The sequence below is a fragment of the Morus notabilis genome, unplaced genomic scaffold (assembly GCF_000414095.1).
Source record: "Morus notabilis unplaced genomic scaffold, ASM41409v2 Scaffold544, whole genome shotgun sequence".
Taxonomy (NCBI): domain Eukaryota; kingdom Viridiplantae; phylum Streptophyta; class Magnoliopsida; order Rosales; family Moraceae; genus Morus; species Morus notabilis.
In genome coordinates, this window is record NW_010367917.1 from 252,501 (window position 1) to 273,647 (window position 21,147).

The 21,147-nt window shown below is 34.4% G+C and overlaps 5 protein-coding genes across 10 annotated transcripts in view; 4 read left to right on the forward strand and 1 right to left on the reverse strand.

Annotated features, from left to right (window-relative positions):
- The window catches only part of LOC21395843 (probable sucrose-phosphate synthase 4), a 6,394-nt gene extending 5,783 nt beyond the window's left edge, over window positions 1-611 (forward strand). For both annotated transcript variants that reach the window (XM_024175826.1, XM_024175827.1), the window contains exon 10: window positions 54-611. In XM_024175826.1, coding sequence (XP_024031594.1) covers window positions 54-327 — 274 coding nt within the window. In that variant the 3' untranslated portion in view covers window positions 328-611. The remainder of the gene's footprint in view (window positions 1-53) is intronic.
- A 297-nt stretch (window positions 612-908) lies between these two features.
- On the reverse strand, window positions 909-3,802 carry LOC21395844. Of its 3 annotated transcripts, XM_024175859.1 has the most exons (10): window positions 3,634-3,802; window positions 3,433-3,519; window positions 2,938-3,071; window positions 2,640-2,698; window positions 2,494-2,548; window positions 2,359-2,409; window positions 1,921-2,025; window positions 1,779-1,826; window positions 1,271-1,390; window positions 909-1,050 (listed from the first exon to the last, which is right to left on the reverse strand). In XM_024175859.1, the coding sequence occupies exons 1-10, from the start codon at window positions 3,680-3,682 to the stop codon at window positions 982-984; spliced, it is 777 nt and encodes a 258-aa protein (XP_024031627.1). In that variant the 5' UTR covers window positions 3,683-3,802; the 3' UTR covers window positions 909-981. The 3 variants fall into 3 exon arrangements, with proteins under 3 accessions (XP_024031627.1, XP_024031628.1, XP_024031629.1); XM_024175860.1 differs by lacking the exon at window positions 2,359-2,409; XM_024175861.1 differs by lacking the exons at window positions 1,779-1,826; window positions 1,921-2,025.
- A 1,051-nt stretch (window positions 3,803-4,853) lies between these two features.
- On the forward strand, window positions 4,854-8,170 carry LOC21395845 (glycerophosphodiester phosphodiesterase GDPD4). The gene is made up of 7 exons (XM_024175841.1): window positions 4,854-4,927; window positions 5,071-5,135; window positions 5,233-5,313; window positions 5,440-5,532; window positions 6,984-7,073; window positions 7,409-7,536; window positions 7,647-8,170. The coding sequence occupies exons 1-7, from the start codon at window positions 4,882-4,884 to the stop codon at window positions 7,813-7,815; spliced, it is 672 nt and encodes a 223-aa protein (XP_024031609.1). The 5' UTR covers window positions 4,854-4,881; the 3' UTR covers window positions 7,816-8,170.
- A 3,896-nt stretch (window positions 8,171-12,066) lies between these two features.
- LOC21395846 lies at window positions 12,067-14,769 on the forward strand. 2 transcript variants are annotated; one of them, XM_024175851.1, is made up of 5 exons: window positions 12,067-12,556; window positions 12,712-12,782; window positions 13,174-13,279; window positions 13,715-13,847; window positions 14,211-14,769. In XM_024175851.1, exons 1-5 carry the CDS (start codon window positions 12,486-12,488, stop codon window positions 14,382-14,384), a joined length of 555 nt encoding a protein of 184 aa, XP_024031619.1. In that variant the 5' UTR covers window positions 12,067-12,485; the 3' UTR covers window positions 14,385-14,769. The 2 variants fall into 2 exon arrangements, with proteins under 2 accessions (XP_024031619.1, XP_024031620.1); XM_024175852.1 differs by having other exon boundaries at window positions 14,220-14,769.
- A 1,921-nt stretch (window positions 14,770-16,690) lies between these two features.
- LOC112094572 (RING-H2 finger protein ATL7-like) lies at window positions 16,691-19,683 on the forward strand. Of its 2 annotated transcripts, XR_002903604.1 has the most exons (5): window positions 16,691-17,132; window positions 17,250-17,335; window positions 18,121-19,034; window positions 19,160-19,176; window positions 19,289-19,300. XR_002903604.1 is itself a non-coding variant. In XM_024175844.1 (4 exons), the coding sequence occupies exons 1-3, from the start codon at window positions 16,884-16,886 to the stop codon at window positions 18,503-18,505; spliced, it is 720 nt and encodes a 239-aa protein (XP_024031612.1). In that variant the 5' UTR covers window positions 16,691-16,883; the 3' UTR covers window positions 18,506-18,512; window positions 19,289-19,683. The 2 variants fall into 2 exon arrangements, 1 of the variants encoding a protein (XP_024031612.1); XM_024175844.1 differs by lacking the exon at window positions 19,160-19,176 and having other exon boundaries at window positions 18,121-18,512; window positions 19,289-19,683.
- Window positions 19,684-21,147: the final 1,464 nt, after the last annotated feature.

Sequence of the window (21,147 nt, forward strand, 5' to 3'; positions counted from 1 at the left end):
TTAAAAAGTTGTTCTAATAATAGACCGCTGTTCATGATTGCTCTGCTCCGTAGGTATCTTTCGGTTAGGTGGGGAATTGAGCTTTCCAAAATGGTTGTGTTTACCGGGGAAAGAGGCGACACTGATAATGAAGATCTGCTTGCTGGCCTTCAGAAGACCTTAATTTTAAAGGGCTCTGTTGAGTTTGGCAGTGAAAAGCTTATTCGAAGCGAAGACGGTTTCAAAAGAGAAGATGTAGTACCACAAGATAGCCCTAACATTGCGTTTTCGGAGAGCTTTGAAGCCCATGCTATCTCGGCAGCTCTTGAAGCTCTTGGAATAAAGTGATTTCAGTATCTCCTTATCGTACGCCTTTCTCTTTTTGTCTTACTCACAGTATCTATACTTCATAGCTCATAAGCAAAACATATTAATACCCTATAGTAAACAAGACACATGTGTATATCTCAACTCGTTCCTGCTGGTTGTAACTAATGTAGTTTCTGGAATAACTTACATGTAAACTGGTCGTATTTCTGTTTGTCCAGATGAAATTTATTTCGTTACAGATTATACAAAAGAAAAAGGCTCTTGTAAACGAAATGGAATCCACTAATATCAAATGAACTCCATATTTTCTTTTTAGTGACCGCGACCTTTTTCATGATACAAGGTTGTTTCTTGGCGGGTGTTCAAATGAAGTAATTTTCTACCATTTCTTCCAAGACAGATAAGAAAATTCTTCATTATGAGAAATGGCAAATTTAACACAACGTCTATTATGATTCATCACCAAGAGTATTGCTAGTGAAACATTTTCGATATAAGAGAACTCTTACAATTTACAAACAAAGAAACACAGCGTCTATATGAGAAAAGTTTCAATATGAAATTCCTCTTACCATATTATTTCAGGACTTAGTCTGCGCTGTTATCAACTGCAAGTCATTTACTCTAGTCAATAGCTTCTTTTTCCTAGTTCTGTGCACGCTAGCACTTTTGTTATGCACAAAGGTCTGTCCCAACTCTGTATTCCTCGCCGCATGCACATTTAACAACATGAGAAATGCCCTGTGAAAAAGCAGAATTCAGTTAAAGAAAACAAATGCAAATTCAACAGAATCATGGTGGATTCTCAGAGATCAGGGACGCTACAGACAATCAGGAGCAAATCAGTTTGACATTGACTTCAGGACCGTGGAAATGAAATGTAAAACATGTGCTTCGACAAAGTTTACTTTTACTCTGTAAAAGTTTGAATGCCAAGGCAAAATCTCGTTACTCCACTTACCTTCAATATATCAACTTGGGCCTGAAGAGACTGTAAGTACTCTGTTACTCCAGCCTTATCTGACAAAAGTGTATTGTATTCTTTTTCCAGGGTCTTTAAATCCACCGCCCTTAGAAGTGGCTAAAGTCGGACCACCCATGAAAAAGGAAGACTACAAATAAGTAGATAGTGTAGAGGACTACATGCACAGTTGTACATCATAAAAGACAACACTTCATCAGAACTGAAATGACGAAAACGTATAATAGAAGCTTGTAAACTTTCCTCATACTCGCAACTAAAATTGAATATTCAGTTATCTGTTCAGCAGAAACGTTAATAAATATTGGCATAAAAACCAAATCGATTATGTGATGTCTATTTTTTCAGACGCACAAAGAGTACGGTGTTAGCAACCTCAGAATATTCCACTTTTACGGTCCGAGTGTTTGAGTCTGTACTAAACCTGTTTTAAAGAACAAACCCAATTTAATGCACACACATCAAATATACTGATCATGTATCTGACCTCAAAATCATATGCTCTAGAGTTAACTTGCTTAATAGCCTGTTTCACCTGAAAGGTACAAGTACAACGTCAGTAAATGTAATAGTGCCCTATCTTAGGAAACCTTTTTGGTGGGATGATGAAATCATATTTACTAGGCAACCTTTTTGTTCTTCATAACGAGCTTGGATTTCATTTCTGAAATCTCATCCACCTTGGCCTTAGCAGAGTCCAACTTAGCCATTAGATTTTTCCTTGCGTCATTTTCCTGTTAGTCCCAAAGACAAACTATAAAAGGTTGCAACTTCATATTTCTAAATGATAGATGGAAGAAGTATTTTATTAGATGGCCGTGGTTGAGGTAGTTTTCTGAGCTATACGTCCCCTCAGAAATATAAAGAACTACAACTCTCTAAGAGAAGTGACAGAAAATAGTTTCTTATTCTATCCCTTTATTACCAAAGATATTACAGAGTGGAAAAAGCTGTTAGATTAAACAAGAAAAAATCCAACAAACACTGGTATGCATCCTTAAAAAATCAAAAGGCAACAAAAAATCCATGCGAAGAAAGAAAGAAGTGAAGAAAAAACAAGGACGGACCGTTCCATGCTTTCCTGCTTCTCCACTAGTCACGAGAGAATTGAAATAGTCCTACCACATACACATTTAGAGGAAAAATCTCTTAGTAAAAACTATGGAGCACAACCATACACACAAGGGACTTTTAATACAAACCTTCTGTTCTTGTAACCTGAAGTTCATATCTTTTGTAACCTTCTGGTAGTAAGTCCTGTCATAGCAAACATTTTAGAGTGATTATATTTATAACTGCACAATATTTAGTGCACTTCAATAACTTTATGGTTTTCAGATTGTATTACCTCTTCTCCATAAGTTTGGCGGATAAGCCGGTTTTTTCTTGTTGAATGAGCTCCAAAGTCTACATATCCAATGAGTTTTGGGAAACAGAATCAAGAAAGCAGCAAATAAATATGTCACAGTACTTTAAGCAAGCATTTTGCAGACAACTCCTAACAACTTGGTATTTAAGTTTGTTCATATTTAGTTCAAACAAACTTGTACTTATTTCCATGGATTTGCCTTAATACAAGAGAGTTCAATCACTTTTGGAGCACCATTTCTTCAGATCGTACTGTTTTAACACAAATACAAGGCTACCTGGGAAAGGGTGGATGAATCACTCTCCAAAGAAGCTATCATTCTCTGCTTCTCCAAAATCTGTGAGCATATTTCTCCCTTTGCCTTCAACATCCCCTCAATGTCTTCTTTCAGTTTACTTATTTGAGATTTTGCTGCAAAATAATTCAGGAGAACATAACCTAAGAAAACTTGGCAACAAGTAAATTGAATGAATGAAAAATGCTAAAAAGAATAATAAATATGCTTATTTGCTTTCAGATTAATGTTTCTTCTTCGGAGTATCATAAATATAAATATGCTTAGATATTGGAACTCTAATAGAAAGATTTAATTGCAGGAAAAACATAAATATACACGATTTATATGCAAATATGAAACTGCTTCTTTCTTTATCTCCCTTTTTTTTTTTTTCAGAAATTGTCATGGATACGTAATTAATATAAGAACCTGGACGATTAATTAAACTAATCAGAAATATTGAATTGGAGTGATAATTGGAAGAAGAAGAATGACCGGAGAGGAGATCGTTTTCCAAGGTCTGAATGATGGTCAATTGCCTCTGCTCTTCCACTGAGAGCTTCGCCGCCTGATCTTCCACATCTACATTCTCATATTCAAATCCAAATTCAATTTCAAGTTCAAAAAAATAAAATCGCAATAAGCAAAATCATCCTCAATTGAGCAGAGAGAGAGAGAAAGAGAGAGAGAGTAGACCGTTCATTTGAGTGCGCAAGGTCTTCATGAAGTGCAAGTATTCGTCCATTTTCTCTGAGCTTTACTCGAAATTGAATTCCCAGGCAAAGATTTTACTTGATTCAACTGAGAATTCCTTCCTTCCAGTTCCACAAAGAGATTGAAAACAGATTGATTTGCAGGAAAAATCACGTCGCGGAGAGTGTGAGAGAGAGAGAGAGAGAGGCTTGCGTTGCCTTTATACCATAACCATAACCATTACGCGCCCTTTCTACTTTTCCACTTTTTGGAGGGAAAGAAAGAGGGTTTCTTTCTTATATAATACACATTGAATAGCAGGCCCAGGCCCATATAAGGCAGGGCTCAGGGCCCGGTTTCAGTTTTGGCAACAGAAGAGAGAGAGAGAGAGAGAGAGAGTTGTTGGAAACAGTGGACGCTTTGAAAGAGAGAAAGAAAGAAAGAAAGAGGTGATTTTGATTGAATAAATGTGGGAGAGACATGGCATCGAGAGTGGGAAGAAGAGAGTCAGCGTTGTTATCTTAGACTCGGAGGCATGGTGATGGAGGTCTCTCTCTTTCTGGATTAATTGGATTTCCCAATCCCAAGAGACTCACACAGAAGAGAGTGCTCCGAACAATCATCATAGTAAGTCTGGTCTTCATCGCTCTCTTCCCCCCAATTTTCTTCCACTTCCGGCTCAAGCGTCTTCATCAGGTTTGTTTGTTTTTTCATCTCTCTCTCTCTCTCTATCTTACGTACGTGCTCATGTTGCTTTTGTTCTTCTTTCATTGATTCATGAAGATTAATTTTTATTTCATGACGTTGTTTATTTTGTGTTCGTGTTGACTCCCCCTGTACAGATCCAGGTAAAAGGGTGTGGTTGGATAAACCATCCTCCCTTAGTTTGTGCCCACGGCGGTGACTCTTCCAACGCCTTCCCCAATACTGTTTGTCTATCCAATTTTACTCTTTATTTATTTTTTATTATTGTATTTGACATTTAACAGAGCGTCTGCTAAAAGCTTCCATTTTCATCATTAATTTATGTATTCACCAACTGGACTAGGGAAATGCCTATAAATTAACATCTCTCGACTTTCATATTTCGAATTGAAATAGCATTTTTGTTTAGCATGGATCGCACTATTCAAGTACAACATTAAATCCCTTGAGTTTTGCCCCATTCACTAATTGTGTGAGCTTAACACTTTAAACAGATGGCTGCATATGACTCTGCTATTCGCTCTCGAGTAGATTGCATAGAGATTGATGTTTCTCGTTCTTCAGATGGAGTTCTTTTCGCTCTCCATGACAGGTAGGTTTTGGAACGTTTTTATGATACATGCACCACGCCCTTAACTGCTCTTTGAAAACTCATTATTGCCTTTCTCGTCCCATAAAATGAATTTGCTCAAGTAATAGCTTCTCGACCATAGATTTAATACTGTAATGGCACAGGCAGGGATTTGCAGCGCATCTCTGGTAACACTAGTTCTAAGGTCGGACACTTGACCATGAAACAGGTCAGAAGATACAGCAACTATTCCTGATGATATGTTCTAGTTCTATCAAGAGCTCTACGCGGCGTTGATTGATATTGCATTTTAGCTTTCATTGTAGATACAAGAGCTACGCAGTCTTCATCAACATGCCCAGCAATTTGACGGTGGAAAAATTCCCACCATTGAAGATGCCTTAGAGGTACTCTTTCCTCATTACACTATCCGCTAACATCTTTATGCTTACTTTTCTTCTTCTTCTTTTATGTTCCTCTTATTGTTGTTGTGTTTCTTTCTATGACGCTGTTTTTTTTACGGATTTTCCTAGTTCGTATCAGGCTCAGTCCGGCAAGTGATTCTAGATGCAAAGGTTGGACCTCCATCATATGAAAAGGGGCTGGCTGAGGATATTCTTTCTGTTGTAAGTTTATTTTCTCCCTTTCCCTGATTTTGAAATGTTATGGACGAGTAATATATTTTATTTAAACCTAGTTTTGTAAAGAAGGTTGGGTTTTAGACTTCTTGTACATCCTCCCATCTGTCTATTTAAAACTGATCTGCGTAGGCGAGCTATATTTGGGTAGTTAATCCAACAACAAACTAGTATTGACTATTGCGAAAAGCAGTGGTACCCTTATCATTAGCCTTTATGTCTACTTTTCATTTTATTTCTCTCTCCGACTTTTCCTATTTCTCGGACAGAGTGAACATGTACGAACTCCTCTTTCTTCTTCATTTTCTTCATTTTTATCTCTTCGTTTTGTCTATCTCTCTCCAACACTGCTGCTTTTCCTTCTTTGTTCTTTTTTTCACCGAAAACACAGTCATTCATACACGAAGCATGATGAAACGGAGAAAGGCCACTGTTCTTTCTATCAACAAAAAAACCATCGGTTCTTTTCTGCTAATGTGATATGATGTGTATTTATTTTTATAGGAATATAACTCATGAGAGTAAAGACTAGAAATGTTTTTGAAAGGAGAGAGAAGTAGACTGAAATATGGAAAGTTAGTTCTTTAATTGGATTTTCAGCCAAAAAAAAAAGTTTTTTATTTGGAGACATCTACCATGAGACTCATAGAGAAAAGTAGAAGTTGGAGAGAGACGACAGATTAAAGGGCACGTTTAGAGGGGAAGTTGGAGAGAGGAGAGCAAAGTTAAACGGGTGTTACACGGAAAAGTCTCTTAAAAAGCCACCAAAATTTTTAAATGAGGTGGTGTAATATAAGTGGGTTGGACACGGTTTGGGACATGAAAAATTAGACAGAGGATCTCAGTCCGCAGAAAAAGGGTGGAATATTACAGAGTACGTAAAAGTGAAATAGTATCTGTCTTGCATTTACTGTGGCTGCGGATATTATTTTCTGGTAGCTCTAACGCCGAAACCTATGATCACCATCACATCATGTTTCAATCTGTTGTTGCTTTCTTGAATTTATCTCGAGTGCATAATTATGTTGGTTGAGGAACCCCTTTGAGTTACATGGCACAACTAATGCGTGTAATTGATTATCAAACAACACATATAGCTGATTGTAGTGTGGAAGCATCTGCCACCAGTAACGAGTGAGCTCAAGCATATATGACCTGCTTGCGGCAAGTTTCCATTTGGTTTTGTACTTTGAAGAATCTTAGGCCTAGTTCGTTTAGCTCGTTTGAGTTAAGATTTTGAGTTAAAAAGTAAATTCACGTGAGAGAAAACGCTGTAACAGAAAAAGCTGAATTTAAATTTTTATGAGAAAAAACACTATAGCAAAAACTTGAGTTATAATTCGAATTAACGAAACGAATGGGGCCTTAGTTTTGCATAACATGTCTATTTTTTTTAATAATGCTAGTTTACCTTTTTTATGAAAACAAGTATTTTTCAGGTCAAAAGGACGCAGTGTAAGAATTGCCTTGTATGGGCTAAAAGCGACAGTCTAGCTAGGGATTTGATCAAACAATCACCAGACACTATGGTAACAACAAATCTACCGCGCGTTTTCTATAAAAATCCCATCTCTTTTTCTTGGAAAACTGATGGACTAGATTGTTTCGGTGAACATAATTTTTCATTGCTAATTTCTTTTCAATATAGTCTACCTGCATGGACTCAACATTTCTTTTCAATATAGTCCAAATCACCTGTATGGACTTGTCATTTTACTTGAAATCCTGACTCTTTCCATGAATTTAAATGCCTAGATTTTCTTCACTGAGTAATTATTGCTATCATCTCCAACTAATTCACGATGTTGGCTTTCTGAGTTTGTTTTTTCAGCCTTTCTAATGTGTGTGGGAATATTATTTTTAGGTAGGCTACATTGTCATGACTGATCCAACAACTGGGCGCAGAACCAATTTATTGCGGATGAAAGATGCTGCTGTGGTTGGTGTGTACCACCCATTGATTGACGAGAAGCTTGTCAGAGTTCTGCACAGGTATACATGTGTCTATATGTATAAGCTTTTTCTTATGTGTTTTCATTTGCGGGGTACATAGTTTTATGCGTGGAGGTTGTTGTTTACATGTTAGATGCGGATTTTAATAGGAGAAGCAAGAAGGTTTACGCATGGACCGTTGACAATGTGACTTCGATGCGAAAAATGTTGTTTGAGGGCGTGGATGCCGTCGTTACAAGCGATCCGACTCTACTTCAACGGCTGATTCAAGATACTAGAATCCAATGTCTTGAGGAAGGTTTTTCATTCTCACAATGATCTTCGTTTCTTCCAAGCACTACACTACCATACATTTTTATGATTAGGTGAATCTGTTGTATAACATATATTTCTTGGGCAATGTCGGGTCATATTCTTTCTTTTAAAAGATTGATATTGATATACTGAAAGGAACGCATTACTTCTGAGTTTGATTGGGGACCTTCTTAGTTAGATGGTCTACCATCCTATACCTTTTACTGTATTATGTACATTTAGCACAGACGTATATGAGTTTTTAATGATATAAATGAAAAAAAAAATCAGAGGAAAAAAAAAAGTGACGCAGTGGAATGAAGGAGAACGGGATTTTACCAGCCTAACCGGGACGGAAGATCTCCAAATCCACCTAAAAGAACCCCATAAGGAAAAAATCTCCAAATTAGAGAGAAAATACTCAAGCTTTGTATTCAATATTAATTATCAATTCTCACTATTACAATAACTAAATGACTATTTATAGCTCACTTACAAAAATGATAACAAAACACTACTAAAACAAAATGATAAATTAGTAATAAAGTAAAGCTAAATTACTAAGTTAGAACAAATGATAAGAAAAATATAGAAACGACTTCTAATAGGTAAATCTCCCTACATCAAAAGGGATGTTAGTTTTGTAAACGACTTCTAATAGGGATGTTAGTTTTGGAGTTTCTAAAATTACCTAGGGTTTGACACAATAATGTAGATTGTGGTTTCTGAATATAGAACAATGATTCTCATCCATCCTCATTCATTTTTTATATGTATCTAGTTCCTTTGTTTTTTTTGGAATTCTACGTCCCAAAATGGAGTCAGATGTGGATTATTAGACTATCTCTAATTTGAATTTTTTTAGTTTTAAAGATATGTACATTAGGTTGGCGTCTTTGTGGTCGGGTTATGGAGTTGTTGAAATTCTTCTATTCAAGGAGATAAAAATATCATAAATTTCGATTAAAATTCTTTGATTCATACGGTTTGTTTTTTACAGATTTTGTAAGAATGAAAGTGATGTGAGATTAATTCAAAGTTGTTGTGAAGTAAGAATCTTGAATATCAAAGGACAAAATGGGAATGGGTGTAAAACTTTTTATTTTTATTTTTCTTAAAAAATGTTATCTCAAGAGAGGATATTGTCGTTTTTGCAATTATTATCGTTTCAGAGTTGTCCCTTCTTGCCGTTTTCATATTTTTCCTTCTGATTATTGTCGTTTTTTCATCGTTGTCGCTTTCCTAATGATTGTTTTTGCCATAGTTTTCCAATAATGTTTTGTCGTTTTCTATGTTGATGTCCTAACTTGTTCTTGTCGTTTACCATGTCCTTATTGTTTTCTAGATTCCTTCATTTCTTATCTGGTTGTTTTTTAGATCATTTCCCGTGTTCACCTGTAAGCGTACGGTGTTAAAAATTTTAATGGTAAATGATGAGTATTGTTTTCACAGAGATTAAGTATTAAATTGTCACTAAGTATCACGATTATTGTAACTCAATTATATCTAGGCAACTGAACTCAATAAAATAAAATTAGAACTAGCACAAATATAAATACAAAAAAAAAATATGGAAACTTCTATGCACAAATGTACTAAGAACTTGACTTTACCTTATTATTCTTATATTCATCCTATCAAACCATTACTAGTTAATTCTACTCAATTAATTAATCAAGGGATCTAATCTAACATCGTTACCTCTCTTGAGCGTCAAACGAAGTTATATGCATGAATACCTAAATTAATATTCCTATCTAACTCGTCTACTCATACACTCATTAAGTTTAGCCCTCAAATTTGAAATCAAATGCCAATCGTCTCTTGGCCTCACAACAATAGAAATCCTAGTTGATAATCTAAGACTTAATCACCTCCTGGTCTCACAATATCCTAAACTCTCAATGAGATTATCTAAGTGTTGATCTTCTCTGGGACTCACAACCACCTAGATTATGTTTCCCAATTTCAGACTATGAAATCAAGCTCTCTCGAACATCAAAATCACAATATAAAATTATCTAATTCATTGGCCACATAAATTAGGAACATTAAGCATATAGAAACATAAATAAATTAAAATTGAATTTAACTAACAATTGACAAGATAATCAAATATATAGTTCAAATAAAGCTACATCAAACCTTAGAATATGAAATCTAACTTGACATAGAGGAATCCATAACTAAAATCACAAAGTCAAGAACAAAAACTAAAAAACTACAAAGAAAAGGGGGAAAGAAGAGAAAATTCTTGTGGAGATGAACTTCAAGTCATCAAATCCTCAAGAATCTCTCTCAAGCATTTTTCAAGAATCTCCAACTCTCTGCGTTTGGAGCAAGAATTCGTGCCATGGTTCAGATCATGATTCGTGGCTCGCTGTAGTATTTTATCTCACAAAAAATACACGTAAACTGATAATTGTTCTGAATTATAGTTTTGAACCCATGAACCAAACATTCTCTCTAGGAATTTTTGTGCCTTTCATCCTCTCCCAATTAGAAACTAGGGTTTCTTTTGCTTAAGTATGCTCAAACATGGAGAAAATCTCAGCCACACTCATCCAAGGTCAAAAATTGGCCATCCATATTGATCAAAGGCTGAAAAATGGCCCATAGTTCGTCATCAGCACGCAGGGGGTGCGACCTCGAGCTTCAGTGGTGTGGCTGCGCAAGTTGTGACATGGGTGGGCGCCTCAGGTGGCGCACCCACACAGGTGGTTCAGCCCAAGAGTGCCCTTGTGCGGCCTTGAGTGCTCTTTGCTCCAAATTTTTACTCCAAAAAGCCATTAAGTCCCATTTTATTATTTTTCCTACAAAATAACACCAAAAATACGTTAAACTTACAAAAATGCTTAAAGACTCACAAATATATATACTCTGAAATACTTAATTTTTTCGATAAATAATCTCTCCATCAGCTTGTCATTACATTGATGACGTTTTATCAATGTTGTCATTTTTCTTTTTATTGTCGTTTTCATGTGGATGTTCTTTCTTGAATTTGTTGTTTCCAAAGGCAACTGTCGGTTTTGGCATGTTTGGTTTGTAGGTTTGAATAGAAAAGTTTAAATATAAATATAAATTTTATGAGAGAAAACATTATAGTAAAAAGGTTTAAGAGTTGTTTGAATCTATGAAACAAACTGAGGGATTATTTATTTTAGTTTCATTTTAAATTGTTGTCGTACGCCGTTTCATGAACACGTTTTTTTTATTACTATCCGGAAAAGATTAAGAGAAAAATTGACATGAGTTCTCTTAGTTTTTTTCTTTTTATTTTCAATTTTCATCTTGTGTCATTTATTTAATAAACTTATCATTATTATTGACCATTTTTTCTTTAACAAGGTTTTTACCTTAGAAGTTTTCTTTTAATTTATTTATTTTTCCTAATAAATAAGAATTGGTAAAATAATTATTTTTTTTAGACTGAGCTCATATGTTTTCTTTTGGTGTCTCTTTTCTTATTCTTCTAATAAAATCTTGACATCTCATTTAATTTTCATGAGTTTTTATTAACATTGTATGATATTATTTGAGGGAGATAAACAACGACATGAATAAAGAGATTGGAATTGATTCCTTCGTTGGGGACTGTGCGTCAATTGTCACATGAAATTTCAAAAGATAAATAAATGGCGGTAAATAATTTTTTTTCCAAGGAGTAAATAAAGTGCTGTTTAGAATCGTTTTTGAAAACGGTTTTTTCTTATTTCAAGAAGCAAAAAAATGAAAATAAAAACGAAACGACGTTTGTTTAGCAAATGTTTTGAAAACGAAAACGAAAATGAAAACAGTGAGAATAATTTTTGTGAATTTTTTAAAAAACAGTTGAAAGTTATTTTCACTTTTTTATTTTCATTTTTTAGTACTTATTTACAATATTATAATATATTAATTAATAAACATGATTTCGCTTTTTTATTAACTTAAAATAATTTTTTAAAAAATTAACCAAACACAATTTTAAAATCGATATCAAAATAATTATGAAAACAATCTTATTTTTACTTTGTATTGAAAATAAAATTATTTTAAAATTAATTCTAAACGCTCATATTTTCATTGTTTTTGGAACAAATAACAAAATATATATATATATATATTTCTTGTGTATGTTTGTGTGAATAAGAACAAAAATAAACGGACAGTATCACTAAATGCACGTGTCGTGGCGTCGCCCATTTGATGTAGAAAGAAATCGCCTGTTTCTCGCAGATGGAGTATTGTGTTCTCACCCAGCGATCTCTGCCATAATTGTGACGTGTCGCAAAGTATCGCCTCCTCAATTGATCTGAATCTGATCTTATTTGAGTTCGTTGAGCTTCCTCTTCCTCTGGCTGTAACAAAACGTACAAAACTGAATCTACCTGCCTTCCAGATTCAACTTCCCACTCTCTTCTTCTTCGTTTTTTTCTCCAAAAAAAAAAAAAAGAGATAAAATCGAAATAGAAAATTGACGAAACATCCAAGTAAAAGAAAAAGATTCCCAGTTCTACTCCGTGATTCTTAATTGTATATTTGTCGGAGTTTTTTTTTTTTTTTTTGGGGAGTTGTGAAAAAAAAAAATCAAAGGCGAATAAAAGCAAGCAAGCAAGCAAAGCAAGAAAGGAGATTGGAAACCCTAGTTAGTTGTAACAATATTAGTTTTGATTTTGAAATTTGATTGGAATAAGTGAGAATTGATTTTGATGGCGAATATTGGATTGTCTGTTTGGTTGCATAAGAAGATCGTTGATCCTCTCCTTCAAATACTTCGCAGGTACTTCTACTTACGACTCCATCTTATCTTCGCAGTTACTAGAGAATTAAACTTAAATGTGTCGTTTAGTTTGATAATGAGAAATGACGAGCCATTTTTATTTTATGTTTTTATAATTATAAATTATTATTATTATTATGAATGCGTAATTGAAGGGGTGCTGAGCCCAAACTGTTGGCTTCATCTGCGGCGGTGGGCATTACCTTGGGAGTGTTTCCCATTTGTGGTATGTTTTTTCTTCCTCATTTTCCTCAAAAATGGTCCTTCTAATCTGATTTTGTTTAATTCACAAACACTAAAGCCGGGACCTTTTGGGTCGCTTGATTGTGTAGTTTCGACGTCTACTTAGACTCAATCACGTATCGTGTCTTCGTTTTCACAACTAGGATCGCACATTTTCATCCCAGCATGATCCCGCCTGAAATACTCTCTAAACCAAGTTTATAAAGACAGAAAATGTCATTGAACGGATACGATTTTTTTATTTATTTATTTCGATTTTCATGGAATGTGCTGTTTAATCATTCTGCCAACAGTTTTTTTAACCAGTCAGGATTTTTAGTTGTGTCACTGTGCTACTTAGCAAACCCTCCAGTCTTATGATGTTTCGTCAACAGGCGTCACTGTATTTCTATGCGGGATGGCTATCGCAGTTCTTGGATCCCGTTGCCATGCTCCTACTGTGATGCTGGCAAATTTTATTGCCACCCCAATAGAGCTGAGGTATTTATGCTTGTAATTCCCAATATTCGCAGCACTATTACTATTTGGTATTTTGCTTAAACCACATCGATCTCAAATTTCCTGTTCAATAATGATATGCTCCAGTTCTATCACACGTTTTGGTCAAACTTTGAGATTGATCTCCGGATGGAACATAGCAAGTTTGTTACTTTTTATGTTATTGTGTGTGGCTTTGAGAACACGAATTCATCTATTATGGTGCTTATATGGGTCTAAGACGTTTATATCTTGCCGAACTAATTTGTTACTTGTTCCCCCTACATAATGTTTATATCCCGTCAAGTAGTTTCTAGCAAACTTTTATCCATGAAACGCATGATAACTTCTTTCATTTCTAAACATTTATGCATGTATTGGCTCATGAATTGATTTTTTTCCTCTATTACTCTGAGCTATTATGTTTTTGCTTTGAAGCCTGGTGATACCTTTCTTGCGCTTTGGTGAAGTGATCTCTGGCGGATCTCATTTTCCTTTGACATCTGATGCTTTGAAGAAAGTTTTAACTGGTCAAGCATCTCGTGATGTCCTGCTAAGTATTGCTCATGCGGTAAGTGCCCAGTTTGATATATTTTATTCTTCTCTCTCTCTCTCTCTCTCTCTCACACACACACACACACGCGCAATTGTGTATAAAAGAATATATAATCTATGTGAAGTTATTTATACTTACCTTAAGGTAAAGAGAAGGATCAAACTGCAGCTTCCGAGTTTACTATTGTTGCAAGTTTGAAATATTGGATTAATGATTATAGAAGAGAAATATGATGCAACTAGAAAGAATGGCATTAGAAGCAGTTATGCTAAATGCGGAAGTGTAACCGTTGACAGAATCACCTTCATCTATTATATGATGTTCTCATCCTGCACCTTTGTCTTTAAAGTTGTGTCTGAGAATCTAATCTATCATTAGTCTCTGCAGTTGCTTGGATGGCTTGTTGCTGTGCCTTTTATTTTGGCGGCATTGTACATATTATTTTTACCATGTTTCAAGATCTTGGTCCGCAAGTTCAGTGCCCTTCCTTCAAGCCCAAAGAAACCACTCCATTCGCATTCGGAAGTGAAGCTTAAGGTAAGGGATGTCTGAGCAGCTTCGCAAAAAAGTAACTAGATGCTTCACTCGTCCCTTGGGCTTGAAGGGGAAAACTGGATTATGTGTTTATAATGCCACATGTACATAGAACATTGTTGTACTTTCTACTCAGTATGTCGTATAAGTGTCATGCTTATTCGCATTCAACCAAAATGTTGTTGGCCTTTACACAGAAAATTCATGAAAATACACAGATGATTGGTTTAACTGTTTTGGCTGGATACTGATTGCTGATACATGTTCAGGTAGGATTTTTGCTGATTTTTCATGGGCGTTTTAGCACTTGTGCCTCTTGATGTTCTTGTGATTTGGCACTTTCATCTTTGAAATGTTTCGGGGGGGCAGAAGTGCTTAAAACCCTTTCCATGCTACTGGTTTAGGGCCGAGTCTTGTGAAAATGTGGTCTCTCTTTTCATTGAGATTAGAGGCTGGCTGCGTAATCGTTACTGCTTTTGCATTGTAAAAACCTTCCATTGCAAGATATGATGATAGTCACAGAAATAAGAGATTGGTTCTTTCTAAGATTTCAGGTAGAATTTCCAAGGCATGTTCCCACTCCTTTGATAATCTATAACTGAAAGAATATATTTGAAATTATTGAAAGAAATTAACCGCAATATAATTGAATGGCAAACAGTATTTTTGAGTGGTCTGGATATTGTTGGAATTAGGGTTAGTCATCCGGATAGCGACACGATTCGAAATCCGTACGAAATTAGTGGGTTTGGGTCATAATTGGGTTGACACGATTAACACGATTAATAAATGAGTTGGGTTAGGGTTGACCTCTTAATACGAAGTGACACGAATTGACACGATTAATTATATGTGTCATTTACAATTTAATGATATGTGATATAATATAAAAGTTTATATGACATATTAAATATAAATAATGTGAATTTTAATATTTGTAGGTAAAATTTATTTATTTTTTCTTAAAAGAAAAGATAAATTGACTAATAAACATGTCGTGACTGTGTTAAATAAGTAATTATTATATTAGTTATTTATTTAATATATTAATTTAAATGAATTATAAGAGTTAGCATGATTAATAAATGGGTCGTGTTTAGATTGACATAACATGTTTAATAAACAAGTCATATTTAAGTTGATATTTTTTAATACGATTAATAAACATGTTAACACGAACACAATCCACTAACAAAAATTGTCATCCTTAGTTATGTTGCCATAAGGTTGTTTTAGGATGGTCTTTTATCCGTACGATTTGACACTGAAACAATACCATAAGAAGTTTATCCTCTCAATTCTATAATGGAAGATACAATATTACGTTTTTATCCATTTTATTACAGGTTTTGACACCGCTTGCATCATTATGGTCGGCACCAAACAAGAATATTCAGAACAAAACTAAATTTACTTCCATTTTCTTGCTTGAAAAATTGTTCTTTTATTAATGGGCATGATGCCGAAATGGATGATCATGATAGGTATTTGATTGTTGTCATGTTCGTAGTTTAAGTAGCAAAATAATGGTGGAAAAACAGGGGATTACAGTGCATACGAATTTTGGTTATAAGAAAAGATAATTGGTAGGGCAATACACCGATACGTATCTCTTAATCGTGAGATAAAATATTACTATTAATTTGCTAAGGACCTTAATATAACATAGCTTATCACAAAATATCTCATATTATCTAGTAAAATATTAGCATACCAACATAGATATCTCGTATTATCTTAGTATAATACAGCATACATACATACCAGCATATAATATTCCTTCCAAAAAAAAAAAAACACTAAATAAATAGACAAATGAATATCTCACATGATATTTTTCTTAAACGGAATATCCATTTTTCAAATACAATAGTCTGTTTGTGTTATAGGGAGTCTATATTTTCGCACCAACAAAAGAATTTTCCGAACAAATTGGGGAGGTTCACTGGGGACTTGCGTGTTTGTTAGTGCAGTAGGAGGAAAAAAAAAAAAAAAAAAAAAAAAAAAAAAAAAAAAAAAGGGGGGAAACCCAGAGAAATAAAATAGATTGGGTGGGGGTGGGGCCAAAAGTCAAACCGAAACAAAGAAAGAAAGAAACCATTGACGAAATCAAGATCCATCTCCATTATTCATCAGCTTCACTGCTTCAGGCCTTCAGCTATAAAAGTCGAGATTTTTATCTACTAATTCTATTCATTCCACTAATCTAATCTTATTTTTTTATTTATTTTAATTAACGCAACACTCACTCACTGTGACCCACACGTGACGTGAGTCTTCTTCTTCTTCTTCTTCTTCTTCTTCTTCTTCTTCTTCTTCTTCGTTGGCATTTGCCTCTCTCTCCTCCAAGAAAGCTTGCTCTAGCCTTTCTGAATTTCTTCTTCTTCGTTCTTCTTCCTGAAATCGACCCAACAACTGTTCCTTTAGCAAGTAAACAGAAAAACTGAAACTTGAAACTGCAATATTTGTGTTGGGGGTTTGGAATTGAGCATATTAATATATCGATAATAATATAGAATGTCTTACAATAATAATTTAGATCCGCCTCGTACAAACTCGACACCAACACTTTCAACTAGTGCTTCCAGTTCAAGCTCAAGTCAAGTGAAGGTTTATCAGTTCTTCATGTTCTGCGTCCCCATATTCTTCACTTTTCTCCTTCTCTTTTTGTTCTATTTGTTCTATCTTCGCCCTCGTCGCCTCAACTGGTCCTCTCTTCGCATGCCAACCTCTTCCACTCTCAATTTCGACCACTTTCTTCCCACGGTAGCGTATTATTACTAAAATTAATTACTATTTCAATCTCTTATCATTTCTTTATCTTCATAATTTATATGTCAAATACTCAATGGTTGGGTTTGTGAAAACAATTTGAGGGTGCAGATTGAGTCGTCGGGGTTGAACAAGGAGTTGCGAGAGATGCTTCCCATTATTGTCTACAAGGAGAGCTTCTCTGTCAGAGATACCCAGTCAGTTTCCTATTTATTCCCGACTTTCTATTTTATTCTATTTCGCGCCTCTCTTTCTCCTTTTCCTCTTCTCTTTGGGAAATTCTGAGATTTTCCCCACTTTTAGAGTGAAATGTAACGGTTCAATGTTAGATCTTCATCGAGTTCTGTTAAATTTGCCTACTTTTTTCTTTTCTGTAAAAACAAAACAAAAAAATTAAAAAAACAATTTCGATCTGATTTGACGGTTTGAAGTGTCCCGGGGCATTTTTGGATCTACGTTTTAGAGCACCTTTACCAAATTTCCAGATTTTTTATTTACCTCTTAGAATAGGAAGTGGAATTGAAAACAATCTAATTGCCTTTCTATGTTTTGTTGACTTGAGAAAACTGGAATTCTAATGGCATGGCTTCCTGTACATACTATTATTAGTCGAAATTTATTAAGGTGGCATTGGCAAAAGTCACTGTGGTTTATCACTCATGACCGTACCTCATATGATTCCCACTAAATTCTCGTTCCTAATTTTGTAAGTGAACACATGAATAGGCGACAAATAAACATTCCCCCCATATTATATTTGAAGTCTGGCAGTACTAAACTTTTCTTAGCTATTCTTGAATTCCCATAAATTTAAGATTGAGCAAGTCAAGAAACTATACAACCAATGTTTTGTTTTTAAACTTGTAAGAGTTAAAAGGCCAATACATTACATTAATGTTAGAAATTCAAGGTCTTGAGTCGAATGCCAATTCTGTTATGAAAATTTTTCTAATTAGAAGAGTTAACATTGTCATTGACATAGATGTTCAGTGTGCCTCGGAGACTATGAAGCAGATGACAGGCTTCAACAAATACCTGCGTGCGGCCATACATTTCACATTGATTGCATTGATCACTGGCTTGCCACCCACACCACCTGCCCGCTCTGCCGCCTATCCCTGCTTTCCTATGCTAAATCTCCAGCTGAATCGTCTAATATACAGGTTGGAAATACACTAGGGCCTTCTGTTGCGGAGAATGACGGTGAATCATCTCTTCAACAGAGTCCTGAGCCGTGTGAACAAGTCGCCGAGTTGAGGACCAGGGATGCAATGCACAACAGCGGTGAAGAAAATGCGGGAAGATCTCATTGTGTTGATTGTGAGAGAGAACAATCGGAGTGCAAGGGACAAGCCATTAATGCATAGCATCCTGGTGAGTTTTGGGGTAATCTGCTGTTTGTATATACTACTTGCACAGATACTGATGAATGATAGGATTAAAGTTGTGAAAATTAGATGAAGTTTCTTAGCTTTTCCTAGTCCCAAATCTTCTTATTAAAAGTGGGGGAGAAGATTTGTTTCTTGGTTATAAGAGCCGTTCATGGGACTTTTTGTTTCTCTTTTGATTGTTGTGGAAAACGTTAATAATGGATGGGGATCAAAATCACACCTTACTGTTGTACGATGAAAATAAGCTTGTCATATATTAAGATTTGAATGACGATGGGAGTGCGGAACACGAGGACTGGTTGTTTGCCAGGTAAGATATAGACTCCTGAAGACCAATCAGAACAGCAAGTTAGAGTTGGTTAATTTTCTGCTGGGGAGAATCCTCACGGCTATTTCGAGTTTGCTGGAGTGAGAAACTGCACAGGTTTGGGAACTCTTGATAGGGAGAGCTTCATTAACTCTGAGGGTGTGCAAGAAATGGTGTGTCCCGAACATCGTTAAATTGGTGTGTTAATACTTACTTGCACTCTCTTGGATTGTTTACTGTTTAATTGGTTTGTGCTTGGTATTCTGAGTTTTGGTTTTCCTGTTTCTCTGTGGTTCTTGATCTGGGGGTTGTTTTTGGTTCAGTTGACAGCAACTGACTGGTATACTCTTCTTAAACAACTGAGCTGCTAAATTTGTTGAAAAAATTCGTACCATATTAATGCAATACATGTAATTCAGCCTATGTTTTGTGGTTCATAAACTGCTCAACAGGTAGGGTCCACTGGCTGAGCAATGGAAGAAGCTGAAAGAAACGTCAAGAATCTGATTGCTGCATCAGGCATGCTATTCGTAATTTTTAATAGCAGACAAGACACGAGATTGTTTGATATTTTTCTTTTTAATAGCAGCAGTAGGCATGTCCATGAGGAGGAACGAGATGAGTAGGCAATACTACCATCAAGCATGACATGAAGCCCGGAAAGATGGACAACGAAGCCACTAATCAACAAGAAATTCGTAAAAGAGAATCGGTGTACCAAAGAAGGTCCTCTAATTAACAGAGAAGACTAGCTTCAATGAAAGTTGTTTTTAGTTGGATCTGATGTAGTTTATTAGCCTTGATTCAATACAGAACTCAGTCTCAGATACATTGTTTTCATTCCTTCCATTCCATGCTATAATTATAATATAATAGTCTGGCATGAGTTAAATGAACTGAAGAACTCTATTTAAACGTCTTTTAGAGCTGTTTACTAGTTAGTTAGGAACGTGCAAACGCTATTTTGTCTATGAAGAAACGCTAGTGATGATGTAGGCTATTCACTATTCTCTGATATCGGAATTTCAGAATTTAAGATCTTGTAATCTTTTTCGGTGTGAAAAAACTTTTTACATCTTTTCAAATCATGTGAAATCCTCCTTATCATGTTTAAGTCTTATAGGACTTTCTTTAGTTTCGATCATCTTTGTGTAAAAATTGTTTATTCTCATATATTTATTTATTTTAATGCTTTATCATATTTAAAAATATCAAAAGAAGTATTTTCTAAAATGTCATATTTTTGCAACAAAGTCGTGCGTGGAAATTGTGCTTTTTGACTTTTGTAAATGCTATTTTTGTATTTCTTCCCAATGTTTCCTATGCATGTTGAATAGGAGAACATGATTTTAATGGAAGTCCGAAAAGTGAAAACTTGTAAGTTATTTTTTAGTTTTATTTTGCAAAATAATGAAAATAACTGTCATTTTCTTGTACATTTAGTAGTCTTTTTTTATAGACTCTAGAGGATGTATTTGAGGGCTTGTAGTCGAATGTGACATCTTGTAAAAGTTTTCTAAATTGTCTTTTACAAATGTTTGAGAACATAATTGTGAGAGAGAGTAGAATTAATTAAAGAAAAAGGCAAAGAATTTGATAAAAATCGAATTTGTCTACGAGTATATGTCGGTCGTATGATGTTTGAGAGGTAATCTCATCACTTTATGCATATTTTAGTGACTTAGGCTTAGTTTAGTATTATTGTAGATTTTGGAAAAATTACTTTCAACTGTGCAAAAAGAAAAAAACAACTGTTACAAAAAACAGCTGAGTATTTGGTAAATTATAATTATAGTAGCTGTGCTGGTTCTAAAATCAGTATAATAGTGTTTGGTAAATTATGAGGTTGAATTATTGTAGATAATTAAAAATTACGACTATATTATATTATACTATAATATAATATAAAACTATTATTATATAATATATTATATAATTACGATATAGAATATAATAATATTATTAAAATAACAATTGAAATAATTAAAAATTATGATTAAATTAAATTAAATTAAATTATAATATATATAATTACAATATAATGTATATTTATTATTATATTTAATATAATACAATAAAATTATTATTAAAAAATATATTATATAATAATGATATAGAATGTAATAATATTATTAACATGGTTAATAAAATTACAATATTATAAAACATATTATAATATAATTAAAAATTACAACTATATTATATTATAATATATTATAATATATTATAATATAATATATAATCATTATTATATTATATTAAACAAATATATTATAATTTATATATTATATGACCATAACGTGTGTAATAC